The sequence below is a fragment of the Aristolochia californica genome, unplaced genomic scaffold (assembly GCF_029961685.1).
Source record: "Aristolochia californica isolate CCGP_79_NKW_82.1479 unplaced genomic scaffold, dmAriCali1.0.hap1 SCAF_9, whole genome shotgun sequence".
Taxonomy (NCBI): Eukaryota; Viridiplantae; Streptophyta; class Magnoliopsida; order Piperales; family Aristolochiaceae; genus Aristolochia; species Aristolochia californica.
This window is the reverse complement of record NW_027182290.1, coordinates 26794751-26813769: the sequence shown is the minus strand read 5'-3', so window position 1 is coordinate 26813769 and position 19019 is coordinate 26794751. Positions and strand designations below refer to the sequence as shown.

Below are 19019 nucleotides of genomic sequence, written 5' to 3'. Positions count from 1 at the left end.
TCATTTTGTGATGTAGGTATGTCTCTGAGCCAAGACACCAAAGAATGTATGGATCTTAGATAGAGGTTGCTCCAGGCACATGACTGGTGATAAGAAGAAGTTCATTGAACTCATACTAAAAGACGGTGGTCATGTAATATTTGGAGACAACAACAATGCTACCATCAAAAGAATTGGTAAAATAGGTACCTCCAACACTTTCATATCCAATGTTTATTATATGTTGAAGGGTTGATGCATGATTTACTTGGCATTAGTCAATTTTGTGATAAAGAAAACAAAGTCTATTTTGAAAAGGACAAATGCTTAGTAAAGAATGAAAATGATGAACTAGTTCTAGAGGGACATAAAAATAAAAATCTCTATGTTGTGATAGTTGACTTTCCCGTAACTAGTGCCATCTGCTTGGGTATAAATATTGTTGAATCTTGCTTATGGCATAAGAGGCTAAGACATATAAGAATAGATTCCTTAAACAAATTAGAGAAAAAAAAATAGTGAGACGACTACCAAATAAAATTTTTGTAAGAGAAACCTTTGTGTAGCTTGCCAAATAGGAATCCAACACAAAAAATCTTTCATAACTAAAAATTTCGTTTACACCTCTTGACCTCTTCAATTAATGCATAAGGACTTAGTTGGACCTACTCGAACCTTGAGCTTAAACGGAAAGCGTCTCACCTTAGTGGTTGTAGTTGACTATTCCAGGTTCATATGATAAGATTTTCTAGCACATATTGATGATGCTTTTTAAGCATTTACAAAACTATGTGAGAAAGCGCAAAAAGAACAAGGCTATAGTATTAAAAAAAATTAGGAGTGACCATGGAGGATGTAAAAAGTAAGAAAAAGAAAGGTTGAAGAGAGAGCATGAGAAGGAGAGAGCTTGGAGAAGAGAAATTTAGAAAAGAAAACTTAAAATTCGTGGTTGGACTTCCTCTAGCTTCTATTTATAGATTTAGGGTTGAGTAGGTGAGTACGTGTCCCCTTTACACGAAATTTAGTCTATAGACATAGTTTGACATGTAGAAAGATTACAACATGAAATATAAATAATGACAAGGTAAAATGACCAAAATGCCCCTGTTCTTGTTTTTCAACACGCCCCCTCAAGCTGGAGAGTAAACGTCGAGCAATCTCAGTTTGCCACATAAATTCAGGAATTCACGCTTTCCCAGTGCTTTAGTTAGGATGTCGCTGAGTTGATCACCAGACCTAACACACGGAATAATTTCTTCTTTCCTCATTATTGCATCTCAGATGAAGTGACAATCTACCTCAATATATTTTGTTCTTTCATAAAAGACTGGATTATTTGCAATGAAGATTGCTGCCTGGTTATCACAATACATAGTCATAGGATCCTGCTGATAGAGACCAAACTCCTAGACAACAGATTTTATCCACATTTCCTCATTGACAGTGTGGGCCATTGCTCTATATTCCGCTTCTGCACTAGACCGAGCAACAACATTCTGTTTTTTACTTTCCCAGCTGACTAAATTTCCTCCCAAAAATACACAGTATCCAATGGTTGATTTCTTGTCAAGCTTGCAGCCTGCATAATCAATATCAGAGAAAACTTCAATCTTCAAGTGATTATTAGGTTCGAAAAGGAGACCTTTTCCTGGTGGTCCCTCTAGATATCTCAAAATTCTTTGTGCAACCTCTAGGTGAATTTTACGTGGAAGCTCCATGAACTGGCTCACTACACTCACTGCAAATGAAATATCTTATCTAGTAACTGTGGCATAGATGAGTTTGTCCTCTAGCCTTCGATACATTGTTTTATCTTTTAGTTCTAGACTTTGATCATCATGAAGATCAAGTCGACTTCTATAGGTGTATCCACAGGTTTAGCCCCTAGAAGACCATATATCAGTAACATATTTCCTCTGAGTTAGTGTTGTTTCTTCTTTGTTTCTCGCTACCTCAATACCTAGAAAATATTTCAACTGACCCATATCCTTAGTCTGAAAGTGATTTGCCAACTGGGATTTAACTATTTCAATACCTGATCTATCACTCCCAGATAGAATGATATCATCTACATATACCAAAAAATAATAATTCCAGATGATCGTTTCAGAATAAATAATGAGTGATTACAATGACTTCTAGATATAACGACTTGGCTAAAATTTTCAAACCAAGCTCGCGGACTCTATTTTAAACCATAAAGAGCCTTCTTTAGTCGACATACCTTATGTGTCTCCCCATGAGCAACATACCCAGAAGTTTGCTCCATATAGACTTCTTCCTCAAGGTCACCATATAAGAAGGCGTTTTTAATATCTAGCCGGAATAGAGACCAGCTATGATGGACTACAATAGAAATAAGTATACAGACAGAAGACATGTGAGCAACTGGAGAAAAAGTCTCAAAAGCATCCACCCCAAATATTTGTGTATACCCTTTTGCAACAAGATGAGCCTTATACCGTTCAACTAATCCATCTGAGTTATAGTATAGACCCATCTACATCCAACTACAACAACACTTGGAGGTAAGTCACTTAACTCCCCAAGTCCTTCAATTTGTTAATGCTTTCATCTCAACATCTTTGACATTCTTCCAATGAGGTTGCAACAAGGCCTCCTGCATTGAAGAAGGAATAGTGCAAGCGGAGATGGACAAAACAAACTTACGATAGTTATCTGACTAGGAATCGAAGGAGACAAAATGAGATCAAGGATGGCGGGTACCTTTACAAACACCTTTCCGAAGAGCAATAGGAAGGTGCAAATCACTTACCTTAGGATCAGGAGACGATGAAGAGTCATGGTCGGATGTGAGGAGGGGGTTTGGATGAGAATGAGAAGGTTGTTGTTAGCGTTGGTATACCTGTAGTGGTTTTTCAGTAGGAGCATCTTGTGAAGTTGGAGCACATTCATCAACTGGAAGAGGAATAACCGGAGTAGGTATAGATGGTTGAGGTGGAACTGATTCAGATGTAGAAGATTCAAGGAAGGAAACATCCTACAAAAAGGTAACATCAGCAGAAACAAATATTTTTTCTCATAGATGGTCAATAGTATTTGTAGCCTTTAGTACCCCAAAAAAACACACTTGATAGACCGTGGAGACAATTTATCCTTTGACTGATAAGAAAACATGTGCAAAACATACACACCCAAAGACCCGAGGCGTCACTGGAAACAAAAGTGTAGTAGCTAAAACAATCTGAATAGGTATCTTGCCATCAAGAACAGAAGACGACATTCTATTTATCAGAAAGCAGGAGATAAGAACAACATCATCCCAATAAGTCTTAGGTACATTCATATGAATTAGCATAGTATGAGCTACCTCAAGTAAATGATGATTCTTGCATTCAACAATTCCATTTTGTTGTGGAGTAAATGTTGTTTAAAACACTTAACTTCTTTTTTGGCGCCGTGAGTGATCGATCATTCTATATCGATTGATTGGTCAACCAGTATGCATTGATCAATCAATGCGCTTTGTAGAGTGACTGAAAAGTAATCTTTTGGTTTTCATTTCACTCTTATGGCATTAATTTTGAGGAATGAGTCTTTTGAGCTCAATTTTATTAGCCTAAGTGGATGAAGGTGGGTTGCTCATGCCTAGTTCTCCTCAAAGCATAGAAAACTATTGATTTTCAGGACTCCATGAATTTAGCTCATGGAGAAAAAGGGAAAGAAACCCATTGGGAGAAAACAGGAGGAAGAAGGGTTATGAAATTGATTCTTCCTTACCCTCTCCCTGAAGCTCTATTTATAGATTTATGAAACTACTATATTACAATAATACCCTTGAACTTAGGGTTTAGGGTTTTAACCCTGGAACTTTGGCTTAATTACATCCATGTCATCTCTATGAGATGACCCTTTATTTACCATCCTGCCATCAATGTATGTGGGCCTATGAGCCTTCTCCTTGATATAAGGGCTTTGAGCCCGTCTCCTATATCTCTTAGATCCATTGGTCTTCCTTGGTCTTATGGGCTTGGGCCTATCTTCTAACACACTTTGATATGTGGGTCTTCCTTGGTCGTGTGGGCTTAGGCCCTGTCTTCCTACACTCCCCCTCAAGCTGGGGGTGAGAGAACAACATGAACTCCCAGCTTGCTGCAAATGATGTATAAAATCTTTCTTTTATAATATGCCTTCATCTTCCAACAGTCCCCCTCACGTTGGTGCTCTCGTTCATGAGACCCAGCTGATATAGTATCAGTGAGAGAAAAATCACTCCTATCCTCTAAGACATTGCTTTGAAGTGTCCACCTCTTGCACTGTGTCCCTCCATAGGACAACGACTCTCAAGTGGTAGAGTAATATATGATAATAATGGGGGGTGGTAACATAAATATAATAATAAGTTCCTCCATCATGGACTTCCAACCACAAAAATTTTGATATTTTTGACGGGGATGAAATTCCTCCGTCATGGACTCCCAACCACAAATAAATTTGATATTTTTGAAGGGGTTGACAATAAGTATAATAATAAGTTCCTCCGTCATGGACTCCCAACCACAAAAATTTGATATTTTTGATGGGGATGAAGTTCCTCCGTCATGGACTCCCAACCACAAATAAATTTGATGTTTTTGATGGGGATGCAGTTCCTCCGTCATGGACTCCCAACCACAAATAAATTTGATGTTTTTGATGGGGATGCAGTTCCTCCGTCATAGACTCCCAACCACAAAAAAATTTGATATTTTTGACGGGGATGAAGTTCCTCCGTCATGGACTCCCAACCATAAAAAAATATGATATTTTTGACGGGGTTGACAATAAATAATGGTATGAGGCTACCTCTTCTTCAATAATAATGTCTCATCAAAAGAGACACAATAGCAGCAACTTAAATACGCTTGGCTTGTGCCCACTTAACACCACCCAAAATAATCCTTGTAATATCACCCATGAGATAATCCAATGTACATATCTAGACAAAATAATATTCTGACCAAGGAATAATCTGTCAATTCTTCAAAAATAATAATCCAGTAGGAAAAAAATTTACCGAGTTGCTATGAAATCTTGGGCACATTTACCGAGGCAGAAAATAAGTGGCCTGAGTCAGGTTGACCCGGACCTGAGTTGACTCGGTCCGAGTTGGTCTGGGTTGACTCAGTAGACTGGTGCAGTTGGTCAGCGGGGAACTCGGCTTGTTGGTCCGAGTTGACTTGGGCGAGTCTGGGTCTCCGCAGAATAGAAGTGGGTCCGGATTTAATAAGCTCTTCCAAACTTAGGAAGAACTAAATTGGCAACAGTGCTTTCTTCCTCGACCGAATAGCGGAAAACCAGAGTACCATATCTTTGGGAGAAAATTTTCTGAATAAAAACCAGAGAGATCTTTGAAGGCGAGACAAAACGGAAACTCTATGAAATAAGAGACATCATCGAGAATCAAGCAGAACGTCGAAGGTAAGATTTTGACGACAACAACTTCCGAAAAACAGCAACGCAGAATAACTTTCCGAAGATAGGTAGCAATGATCTTTGCAACAGCAGTAACGAGAAACTTTCCGGCAGCAGCAGTCGTTTTCCACCTCCAAAACGGAAACAACGGCAAGACAACTCGTTCGGCGGAAACCGTCCAGAAACTGTAACAAAGCTGGCAGGATCATTACACCAATGTCGTCGGCAATACTCGGATGCAGCGTCGTCTTCTCCGGCGACGGTGGGTCACCTTCCCCGTCAGCCGAACAAAGTGGAACAACAACGCGATTCTGAACAGAGACGGCTTTTCAAAAAATAATTCAGTCCAATATCCGAATAATAGAGCGACGATCGACGACTTCCTAGCTGTAAGAAGTCATCGTCTTCGACAAAGAATGTTTCTGGTTATTTCCAATGAGCACGTCTCAAAAAACAACGGAGCTTCTGTAAGCACTGGAATGGTTTTTCTCAAGATTTTCAAAACACCACATAGAAGCCGCAGGTAGAGACTTTCGGCGACGGTGGGTCGACAGTCGGGGAGACTTTTTTGGTGCGTAGAATGTCTCTGGCAGATAAACGAAGATAGATAATCTTAATTTGAGCAGAGTGATGGTAGAGTAATGTTGGGCAGCAACAGAACCAGCAGGGCAATCGACAGCTTCAAAGACAATGAGACTCAAGGCAGGATGATTTAGTCAAAATAAGAAAGTGAAACAATGCACGGGACTAAGAAATAAAAGAGAATTTTTTTTCTAACCCTACACGAAGGAGAATGAAACCTGAAAAACCATAGTCGGAATCTTGAAAATCAAAGCTCTGATACCATGTTGATTTTCAGGACTTCATGAATTTAGCTTATGGAGAAAAAGGGAAAGAAACCCATTGGGAGAAAACAGGAGGAAGAAGGGTTATGGAATTGATTCTTCCTTACCCTCCCCCTGAAGCTCTATTTATAGATTTATGAAACTACTATATTACAATAATACCCTTGAACTTAGGGTTTAGGGTTTTAACCATGGAACTTTAGCTTAATTACATCAATGTCATCTCTATGAGATGACCCTTTATTTACCATCCTGCCATCAATGTATGTGGGCCTATAGGCCTTCTCCTTGATCTATGGGCTTTGAGCCCGTCTCCTATATCTCTTAGATCCATTGGTCTTCCTTGGTCTTATGGGCTTGGGCTCATCTTCTAATACACTTTGATACGTGGGCCTTCCTTGGTCGTGTGGGCTTGGGCCCTGTCTTCCAACAAAAACCGATCAAATCCTAATGCTTTATGAAAATATCCTCTAGTTGATTTTCAATGGGAGTGAATACAATTCTAATTACTTTGGTTTGAACCAGCTCTCTGATGAGGTGATGTCTGATTTCTATGTGTTTTGATCGAGTGTGGTGAACCAGGTTCTTACTTAGACTTATGGTGCTCATATTGCCACAAAGGACTGGAATTTCACTTTGTTTTAAGCCATAATCATCTTGCTGTTGTTTCATCCATACAAGTTCTGCATAACAACTTCCACAAGCTATGTATTCAACATCAGTGGTAGATAAGGCAACTGAATACCTCTTTCTTGTACTTTTTCTTGTACTTTTCCTCCTCAAGCTCGGGATAAAAAGGACATAGAGACCTACCTTGGACAAAACACAATACGGGAGAAGAAAACCACTCCCAACCGTATGATAAAGGTCCATATACTAGTCAAAACGGTCATAGTCTGAAATAGACTCCACTCAATTTTAAAGGCGGAAAACTGGCCCAACTTTAGGGCTTGAAAAAGAGACTAATCACTTTTTAAGGGTAGCTAAAACACAAATCACCTCTTGGGTGAAGAATAAAAAACTTGATTAAGCAGGATGTTGGTTACACTCCTATACATTTTAGGCAGTGGGTCTAGGCATTGGTCTGAAGTGATAAAAACAGAAGATGATAAAATGAAGAAATACTTGAGGAAAATAACTTTAACTGGAAGGAGGCGACTATGCAATATATAAGTGATCTATTTTTTATTTTTTATTTTTTCTGAAAAACTAGAGGAGACTATAATAATAGAACTTAATAAACTTGATCAAAGTATAACTCTTTTGAGGTGATCACAATTTTTCGGAGTTAACTATGCGGAAGATATAAGCCAAGTAACAAAAACACAAAACATGAAAACATCATTGATGCAAGATAAAAAAATCTTTGATTAGAAGACAAATTTGTCTAAATAACTTGGATTTTAGGAGAAAAGAAAACTCAAATCATGTCTAGGCCTGGAGAGAAAATAGGAGAGAAAATAGGGAAAAATGAGAGATTGTTGGCAAAATTGACCTTTGATTCTTCTGATGTCAATATCTCCAAAACTATATCTCAGAATCACAAATGGTTTGTTGCTCAATAAACTATATTCAAATATATTAAATTTGATATCTAATTTGACAAAAAAATATTCGTTCTTGAATTTTTCATGACCTCTTGATTCTCTTTATTCTGTATTTTGACCCTTGTCGACTGCAATGCGAATATCTCCTTGAAATAGATCAGATTGACATGAAATTTGCTCCTTATGAAACTAGAATTCAATACATTTCATCCAAGTATATCTTTTCTTCATAAAATATACTTTTTTTGAGATAAAAAAGCTGATATATTTCTGGAATTTGTAATCTGGCCGAAATGAGTACTTTTTCTTTATTGACCAGCATGACCATTGACTCTTCCAAGATCGATATCTCCCTCTAGAAAACTTAGATTTAGAATTGGTTGAATAGGTAATAAAATAGACTTAAAAATCTATCTTTGGATATATATTTCTCCGTGAAAGTCTCGTTCTTGATGGCATAAGAAGTCTCAAAAGTTGAAGTTTTTTGCTGCTACTCGAACCTCTCTTGCAGTCTGACGGTTGCTGTTTCAAATATCGATTTCTCTTTGTAGAAAACTCCAATTGCCAAAATTCCTTTTGCATTGGAAAGTAGGCTCGAATATGTTTTCGTCAATATATAATTTTTAATATGAAAAACTCAGTATGGAGGTGCGAACGCCAAGAAAACAATGGTTATTGGAACTGAAAAGAGAGAAAAAAGATAGAATACGAACCTAAATTAATAGAAATGATAGATCATAAAAGGATTACATTATCTTTGTGGGTTGACCGAGTCAACTCACAGAACCTGCTCTGATACCATGATACCATGTTGAATTTTAGTTAGATGGAAAAGAGAAAAGCTACTCTAACTTGTTGTAATTTGAGTGCATGAGCCCCTATTTATAATAGAGGAAAGTAGTAGAGTCCAATTAAAATTAAACTACCCTTGTCCCAATTACATCTAAAATCTAACACTTTTAAGTCCTAGCATAATTAAACAATGAATAGAAGACTAACATAACTAAAACACCTTTAAACTGAGACCCTTCCGTGGGACATCTTTCTGTGAGACTCTTGTAAGACTTCACCATATTAATTTTAGCTCTGTGAAACTTCTTATTGTGAGAGTCATATAAGAGTCTTCCATATCTTCTCTTCAATAAAATTTTGATCATGGTTCTTGGTAAATAGTATCTTATCTACAATACCTCTATTATAATTGTTTTTATCCAAGAATTCGCTTAATCTTTTATACCACACTCTATGAGTTTGCTTTAACCCATATAGTGCTTTATGTAATTTGTATACACTGTCAAACTTGCTCATGTTTTCAAATCCTTCATGTTGTTCAACATATACTTCCTCTTGAATGTAACATTTCGGAATGCGCTCTTGACATCCATTTGGTACAATTTGAATTTCATGTGACAAACACATGCTAATAAGATTCTAATTGCCTCTAGTCATGCCATGGGTGCATAGGTTTCTTCGGAATCAATTCCTTCTTCTTGGTTATATCCTTTGACAACTTAGTTTTGTTTCTCACAAGTTGATTTTCATCATTAGCTTTGTTCCTAAAGACCCATTTGGTTCCTATGACTTTTTGATTTTGGGGTCTAGGTACTAGAGTCCAAACTTTGTTTCTTTCAAATTGTTTTAATTCTTCTTGCACTGCCATGATCCAAAAATCATTTTTTCCGGCTTATGCAAGCTTTTGAGCTCTATTTTAGATATGAAGGCGTTATTTGCCATAGTTTCATGAATTGTTTTTTTAGTTTCAATTTTGCCTTGAGGGTCACCAATGATTTCTTCTAGGGGGTGATCAGCTATGAACCTATAGTTCTTTGGCTCCATAGGTGGTTCTTCTTGGTTATTCAAGTCATTTGGGTTCTCTTCAAGATTTTGGTCTTAAGGTTGAGATCTCGGGGATTAATCAAAGAGGTTTCCCTCTTTGTCATCAGAAATTAGAGTTGGGGTTGGATTTGGTGAATCAGATTTGTCAAACTAAAAATACATTGGCTCCTCAACTCTCATAGATGTCTAGTTGTAAACTCTATATGCCTTTGCTATAAGATGAATAACCTAAGTAATTTCCTATATCAGCACTAGAGTCAATCCTCCCTAATCTTTCCTTTGGTTCTTTTAATATAAACATTTTGCCCCGATCTTTCTTGTCCCCTTTGCGGTGAGTGTGAAGAGACAGTCCAACATGTCCTCTTACACTGTGGATTTTCGTGGCAAGTTTGGATGAAGATATTTCAGAAAATCGGGCTCCAACTGGGGCTACATCAGGACCTCTTTGGCACCTTTGAGATGGTTCGAGACATTCTCCTTCCTCGACTGGGCAAGTTAATTCTTTCAGCCTATCTTGCACATGTTCCATGGTGCATTTGGCTCGAGCGGAACAACCAAAGATTCAACTCCAAAGCTAGTACCCCAGACAACACGGCTTCTCATGCTGTCGGCATCATCTCGAGTTAGCTTCATACAAAGAAGGATTTTGCCACTCTTTCAGGGATTTCCCTTCTGGAAAATTGGAATTTGATCGCTCACATGTCTGGCCCTAGCAGAGCTCCTAGAATGGCTATCTGGGATCTTCCCCCTTGTGACTGCATAAAGCTGAATTTTGATGGTAGTGCTATTGGATGTCCTGGTCCAGCAGGAGTAGGTGGTATATTCAGAGGTCATAATGGAGACCCCATTCTTTCTTATGCTGGTTCGGTGGGCATTGCTGATTCTAATACTGTTGAAGTTAGTGCTCTACTGTTCGGCCTCCAAATCTTCAGAGATTGTCTCCATGGCAAGTTAATCATTGAAGGCGACTCGAAGACGGTTATTAGTTGGTGTTCCAAAGACAACCTCCCCCCTTGGTGCCACTGGCCCATCACTGATGGTATTACTGACATTGTATCTTCTTTGCATTGTAATTGGAATCTCATTCCTAGATCAACCAACTCTTTGGCTGATAAATTGGCTAAATTCAGAACTTCCCAGCAATCTCTCATTGTATGGGAAGGATTCCCTCCTTTGTAATTTTCTCTTTTGAGCTTTTATCTTAATAAAAATCAGCATCATTTAAAAAAAAATATAAACATTTTGTATCCAAATCAAAAATATGGCAATCAAGAATAGCAAATTGATTACACCAAACCTACGGTGAATTTACCAGCAATTTCAACAGCCTTAATGATATAATTTTCAAAAGCAAGCACTTGGAAGCTTATAGAAATGCTGGTATTTTCAAAAACTGTCAAATGATATGAAATTCAAGACCAACATGATTTAAACATAAAGAAACTACCTTCCACAATTCAGAAAGCAAGTATACAAGTCAAATCTTAAAATCAATGCTTGTAAATTGTTAGCTTTCAATGGCAAACTCACCCAAAAACACTTATTCCTTGCTCTTAATGGCACTAGCACTTTGAGAAATCACTTGGGAGCACTAGGGAGCCTAGAAATTCATGTTGGAATGCATACCTGAAAGTTTGGGTTGAGTTTTACATATATAGCACATTTCCTAATGTCGAAAAACTAGTTGTTATGAGTGGATATGGTTTTTTTTTGCATTTTGAAAATAGGTGAAATTGAGCACCAAAAACTACTTAAAAATAATCAATAATCCTATTTTTTCTGTTGAACATGTTGGTAAGTCACTTACAAAATTTGAAGACCCATAGCCCTCTAAAACTCCCTCTAACATTCTAAAAAGTTTAATTTCTGAAGCAAGGGTTCAAATCTAGTGCTAAGGATTCAAATCCATCCCTACCAGCGGTTTTATTCTATAGTCGGATCCACCCCTAGGTTTGATTCCATAGCCTTCAGCTCCCTACAGGGTTCGAATCCATTTTTAAATTCAAAGGTTTTTGTAACTTGGGGGTTTGCATCCTCCTTGTTTTTCCTTTCATGGGTTCAAATTCTCCCATTGATTCGACTCCTACAGTGTGCATCTTTCATATAGGGTTCAAATCCACTTTTAATTCAAAAAGTTTTTGTCAGTCGGTTTGCATCCTTCTTCTTTTCTTTGCTAGCTTTTGGGTTTGAATACTATCAACTAGGTTCAAACCCTTCTTTCTTTACAAACTTCTTTTAATCCTTGGGTTTGAATCCACCTTGAAAATGGGATCAAATCCAATGGAGGGTTCAATCCCTTATTTAATTCTGAAACTTTTTGTAACTGGGATGCACATCCTTTTTTTTCTTTTTTGTATTCAAATGCGTTCAAATCCAAGCATAAATGCGAATCCATTTTTCAAAAAATTCTGAAAACTTCTTTTCTACAAAATTCTCATTAATGATTTGTGATAATAAATGTATTTGTTATCATCAAAATTCAGGCGTTTGGAAGCATTTCAAACCTCTTCTTTTACATATTGACTTTTGTATCATTGGTTGGATGCCTTGGGTTTGGCTACTAGATTAAAAAGTAGTGTTTAATCGAATGCTTAAAAGCTCCAAGAGCTTACATATTTATATTTCTCATCTACTAAGCATCTCTTCTCTAAATCCTATGCGGGACTAAGAGTTCCCACACCTACTAACTTGTGCATCAAGCGAATGCATTGATTGTAGACTACTTCTAAATTCTTCTATTTTCGCATGGCTTTACTGGAGGAAGAACTCCTTTTTGAGCCATACAAGTGCTACTCTTCTACTTCTAAAAGAAGACACTTGTAGAAATAAAACGACTCTACTCAACCTTGTGGGTCTTCATAGTTAGTTCGAACTCTTTGGGGGCTGAGCTAGGGGATTCATAGTTGATGATGGAGGGAACTCATGTAAGATGGAGAGATGGAGGCCACTCCAGAGATCTAGGGAAAGATGACGGGCAAAATGGTAAAAGATAAATATGTTACTAGAGCATAGAAGTTGGGGGTAGTAACCGTTGAATTAGGGGTTAGCTGCCTCTTGACCTTTTATCGATGGTTAGTCTGTTACAATTCTGGTTTCTTACTAAAGCTTCAAAAGCTAGAACAGTAGGTTGGGGACCCTTTAGTTTCAAGTGGGGAAAAGGATACCTTGAATAGAACTCTGGCTGTTTGTGTTGGATTTTTTGGCTTAAGGTAAGCTGGTGGGGGAATAAAGAGGGAAGGCATTGGTATGGGATAGAGGACATGGGAAAAGGTTAGAGAGGCTAGGTTTAGGGTTTAGGGATGGGCAAGGGAAGAGAAGAGGTGATGGGAAGGTGTAGTCTAAAACTTAATTAGACTATAATTTGGGTAGGATGGCTTGGGTGGTTGTGGGGGAAGGGCTGGAATGTGCAATAGACCTACTAGACTTCGGGTTATAGAATAAAGGATGTGTGACTAGGCCAATGAAAGGAAAGGGCTTAATAATAATGGTACAATTGGAAGATAGAACCAAAGATAACTGCTTTTGGTAGAGGAATGACTTGGTTGGATAGCTTAGCAGGAGACTAGAGTGGAGAGTAGTACTAAGGACTTGTGCTTATTCCAAGGGTCGTTCTCCTTGGTGGAACGCTTAGAGCTGGCGAGACACAATATGTTGATAGAGACTAATCGAGGGTTTGTCGCCTAGAGAACTTTTTATAGTCAGCAAATGGCCAACAGTTGATTGAACCTGCTTGGGTTAGCCGAAGCTCATAAGAAGGTTTTTTTATATTGAAATTGGATGATTACAATGATCATTGAACATACAATGTATAGACTTTGGAGCTACTTCTAGTATCTCCTAAATGTGAGACTAAGAGTTGGATGCCCCTTTGCTTGTGCACCAAGCCATACATTGAATTTGGACGCTTCTAGACTCTTCTTTTATGAAAATTTTTCCCTTACCTTAGTTGGTGTCCTTCTAGAGATTTCTCTTGGACTTTTCTGCACCCTATGATGTTGGCTATTCCTCTTCTAGAGTCTTTCTTGACTCTTTTGCCTTTCGATAGCTCACACTACCTTTTTAGTCCATTTCCTGATGATTTTACCCCTCTTCTTCCTGACGGACTTCTGCTCCACCTTGGAGCTTTTCACTTGACATAAATAACATCTTGTTGGCCCAGGTGGCTTCTCAAGAGAGGAGTGAATTGAGATTATCAAATTAAAAATAAGTTGTGTGTGTAACTAAAAAATCAAGCATAAAAGCAAGTCAAGATAAAATGTAACATGCACTCACCATAGGGACAAAGAGAATTTTTGTTATCGATATTCCCCTAGTGGTAGGCCGCCTAAAAACTCTTGCTTGAGAAAACTCAACTATTTAAAAATCTCTAATAGGTGGAATTTCAAAAGAGATTCCGACTCTTTTTGGCCACGTGTAGCTCAATTTGTACAAAACCAATCTCCCCAAGAGATTGCTGCTAGATTCTAGCTCTAGATAAGCTTTTCTATCTAGATTATATAGGTTTTAGATGAACCTTTCACAAAATCAAACAAAAGAAAGGTAAAAATACACCCACCCTTGGAGAGATGCTTCTTCTTAAGAGATTTAAATTTCCTCTTCCTTTGTAGCATGATATGAAATAATCAAGGAGCTTGAATTACATGCATGTAAGGATTGATGAAAGAGAAATGAGATTTTTCAAAGGTGTAAAGCTCACTCTTTTACTCTAAAGCACTTTCAGAGGAATTTTGCAAGATAGAGAATAATGGCTGGAGTATTTTCTAATAAATTCTCATTCACCTCTCTATACACGGTTTGGTGGGGTATTTAGAGCTTCCCCAACTCAAGCTAGTCATTATTTGCCCATTTGTAAAAGTCAATACTTTGATTGATCGATCATAACAACTACTTTTCTATCAGACAGTGACTTATGAATCGATGGATTGATCGATCAATATGTTACCATTGGTCCAGAAAAGTCGAGTTGATTGATCATTAGCAGTGGATGATCGAGCAATCAAAATTCCCTTTGGCTGTGCAATGCTAGTATGATCGATCAGTGCATTTTCCTATGATCGATCATGCTTTATGTCCCTTATTGGCAAGGTTCTGTCTGATCATCAATCAGGTAGAATGATTAATTATTCTAAGTGAAATTTGCTTGCCTTGACATAAATGATCAATCAATCCAAGTGGGATGATCGATCATGCTTTATAGCATGAAATGACCTTGTTTTGGATGATCGATCAATCGACTATGGTTGATCAATCATTATTTATATTTTTGGCCTACACAGTTCTGGATGATCGATCATTACCAGTAATTGATTGATCATTTCAATGCAAGTTCAATAGTGTTGACTTTTAAAACATGGGGATATTTTTCTCTAAGTGCTCTAGCATGTTCTAAATGATGTTTATGATGATCCTAAACATGTCTAAGTGCAAATTATGACCTAAAACTCTGATTTCACATATATACTTAAAGAAAGAGAGTTTAGAATACTTTCTTACTTAAGTGACCGAGTTTGGACATTTGACTATTATACTTGAACTCTAGTCTTCTCATTATTTTCTTCCTTGTGGGTTCTTCTTCTAGAGACGTTCTTCAATGGTGTTTGAGGTCTTGAGTTTTGCTTGAAGCTTTAGACCTTAAGATACATTTACTCTTGAAGGTGAAGCATCTGAAATACTTAGATTTTCAAGTTGTTAGATCAATAAGTTTTTTTATCATCAAAAGCAACATGGGAATCAACCTATGATCAACACATCTTGGAGCCTTTTCTTAGCTCTTCCTCTTGAGGCCCACTCATGGGGCATAATTCTCTTATTCTTCTACCTATCTCATGCATTAAGTTGGTGTTGTAACACAGTCGCCTCAAGTGGCCTATGTAGAAAGTTTGAATTTGGCAGAGTTCAAATGGCTCTTAGAGCCCACAATTTATAGACTTCTACTTGAATTATTTCTTCTCTCTAAGATATGCGAGACTAATGCTAGACTTCTCCTATTGAACCTTGGCTGTCCACTTCTATTGGGATTGCTCAACTTCTGATTTGCCCCATACTCAGCCTCCTTTTCCTTCATGTGCTAGTCTTCTATCTCCTCATGCTTGTGGACTCTTGGACTTGAGCACCTCTTGAGGCAGAGCCTCCTTGACTTACTGGGCCAATGCAAGGGCATTTCACCCCATCTTTGACCCTATCCCACATGGCCAAGGGCATTTCGATTGGCTTTAATTTTCTTGCGGACATTTAGGAAAGGATATCTTACCTATATTGTGTTGAAGAGATTTGTATGGAAAGAGGAAAAACCCATAAAAATGCATGGTAGTTTCATTTACTTGGCATCTAGCCTTTGTAGACAATTTTCCTTGCACTTTATTACTTTATTCTGTAATTTGTGTAGCCTTTATGTGTGTAATTTAGTACTTCATAGTGGAAAGCCTCGATCAAGGTGGTAGAGAAAGAGAGGAGGAAGAAGAAGAAAGAAGGATAGAGCAACAAGAAAGGGACGACTAGTTGAGAAAGAGAGAGAGTGAGAGAGAGAGCTCGTGGAAAAGGAGATAATAGGTTAGGGACGTGAGTGAGAAAGGGAGAGGCTTAATGCTCTACCCCATGCCTTGAGGCTCTTGTTTATGGTTGTGAGAGGATGTTTACAATGACTAAAATGCCCTTAGGGCTACATGCTTTAAGAAAGAAAAGACATAAGTGGACATACATAAGCTTACATAATTATACCCTTATGCCATCTTTATGGAAGTCATCCTTATTTACCTCTTTGCCAACCCTACACATGGGTGAGATTCTCCTTTATTTACCAGCCATGCCACCCCTTCATGTGGGTGCCTTCTAACATTATGCATAGATTCTTAGATATCAATGTTTGCAAGTGCATCCAACAAGCTTTTTCTCCTTGGTTTGTTGATTGCTGAGTTAGAATGTATGAATACTTTCAAATAAGATGTCCATATAGCTATCTTATTAACAGCTTAATACTGATCAACTGAGATCACTCAATGAATGCCATTTGCTCTGTTCTTAGGTTCTTAAACAGGTTCTATGAATTCTCTTGGTATTCTAAGAGACCAAAGTGTTATCTCAATTAAGTGTGTTACCTTAGCTGTACTCTTTACCCTTCCTTACTGAAACCATCGAGATATTGAGTATAATAGACTTCTACGAAATAAAATCTGGGCTGATTTTTCCTGTGTAAAAAATAGAATTAAGATTTTAGGTACAGATTGGTGTTTTTCAAAACTTGACCAGACTCGGTGATTTGCAATTTCTCTTTTCTACTTATTTAATATTTGACTAAGAAATCTTTTTTATGATTGTACTGTCTAAATAGTTTATTATTTTGTATTGTCAGGATAAACAAGCCCTATTTGCCCATAGCTGCTGCAGACTTCTCAGTTTCCTCAGCTTGGGCTTTGGTGTTAGCTCTTGCAGCTATTGGTTTTTTAATTGCTGGATTGAACTTTGGCTCATTCCTTTCTGCACTTTATACCTTGGGTCTTTTCCTTGGCACTATATATTCTGTTCCTCCATTTAGGTTGAAAAGATTTCCTATTGTAGCATTTCTGATCATTGCGACAGTTAAGTTACCACATTCTCTCTCTTTTCTTGTACAAAGGACACCAAATACTGCTGTGGAATTTTGGTTGCATTTTGTAGTTTGAGCAGCAAATTGGAAGAATAATTTTATAATTGTTCATTATACCTCATTTTAAGAATGTATGAGTGCTCTCATTGAAATTCGAAATATTCTTTGAACATTAGCGATGTCTGATATCTTGGACTTATGTGTTTGCTCCCTTTCTTAGTTCTGTATTTTATTGGTGTTGACAGGTACGAGGCTTTCTACTTAATTTTGGTCTATGTTATGCTAGTAGAGCTGTCCTGGGCCTTACTTTTGAGTGGAGGTGTATGCCAGTTGTTATTTCATTGCATTAAGTCGATGATCTCTCGTACTCCATCTATGCACATGAACAAATACCTAAATGAGTAGCCTTCAAAGGTGTTATAAGAAAAATAAGTACCACCTGATGAATGCATGTAGAAACATGGCATTTGAGCTTGTGTTAAAACATTGGTTGATCCCTATTCTCCTTTTCTTCGTGCAGTGCACCAGATGTTTTTATCACAACATTTGTGACTCTATTTGCTCTTGTTATTGCTATAACCAAAGATCTTCCAGATGTAGAAGGTGATCGCAAGTAAGTTCACTGTTTAATCACCAAAATGGGCTGTTAGGCAAAGTTTTTATATATGACTCTTAAATATTTAACTATGTTATTTGTATACAAATCCTACCTTTGATATTGAAATTGAGACTCTTTTAGTTTTCTGACTTTCTGATGTAGTACATCATAATGTGGAAAATTTGGCTGAATAATACTAAGGACAAGAGATCACCCCAAAGTTACCCATGGTTATAAAAGAAGAATAAAGAAGGAGACTTAATTTAAGGAGGCCTGGAATTCTTATTTTAAGCTTAAGTTCCAAGAATAGAAAGTCCTAAGTTAGAAAATCTCTCTAGATTGCAATTTCTTATTTCTAGGTTGTGGAAATTAAAAATTTTTATGGACAAGTAACTTGTTGTTTTTTATGGGAGGTATTACTCAAATAACTTGTTATTTTGGTTAAAATGTTCAATCAGGTTGTCTTTTAAGTATCGATTTCTTGTTTTAAGTGCGTATCTTCATTTCTAAACTAGGAAAATGTAAATTTCTGTAACTCTGTAGATTAGAAGTTGTTCCTGTTTTTAAATTTCTTTTCTACCAAGTAGAACTAGATATAGAAAGTCCTTAGTTGAGTTAATTACCAATATAAGACAGCACGAAAGTTTCCTGTTTTGTTGATTTGTATGCCTATAAAAAGTTTTCATGTGTAACATAGAAATCGCTCTTTTACTATTGAATAAAGTTCTGTTTGTTCCTTATTTACCCATGTTATAGCTGAATTTAACTTTTTTTATCCCTTGAATCTAAACCACCATCTTGGGTCAAATTCAAGGCATCTTGCATACAAGTTATTCCTACACTGAAAATATGGAGGCAATGCAAAGTAGAATAACCCATGGAGAGTTCTAGAAAGCCCTAGAGGAGTTAGGAGTGTGGATTGCTAGAAAATTTGACTTGATTTTTAAAAATCTCCAAACCTTTATAGATGTAGAAGTTCTCAAGTTGGAGGCAAATTGGTGGATTTAGTAACCCCTCAGCCACTTCATCCAAGCCACCTATCACCACTGAAGGGCTCATGTCCAAGTAAGTTATTTTATGAGCAAAGTCATGATAATAATTCTGGTTTTAAAGTAGAAATTCATAAGCTCAATGGTGGACAAAAGTTACTGAATATCTAGATTGGACATAAGTTATTGACAATGTGTTCGAAATAAAAAAGTTTCAGTCTGAAATAA

General features: G+C 37.3%; 1 protein-coding gene across 1 annotated transcript in view; it reads left to right on the top strand.

Annotated features, from left to right (window-relative positions):
* The window catches only part of LOC137941341 (homogentisate solanesyltransferase, chloroplastic-like), a 29555-nt gene that overhangs the window by 2667 nt on the left and 7869 nt on the right, over window positions 1–19019 (top strand). Inside the window, exons 4-6 of the mRNA XM_068786706.1 lie at window positions 16971–17196; window positions 17450–17523; window positions 17725–17817. Coding sequence (XP_068642807.1) covers window positions 16971–17196; window positions 17450–17523; window positions 17725–17817 — 393 coding nt within the window. The remainder of the gene's footprint in view (window positions 1–16970; window positions 17197–17449; window positions 17524–17724; window positions 17818–19019) is intronic.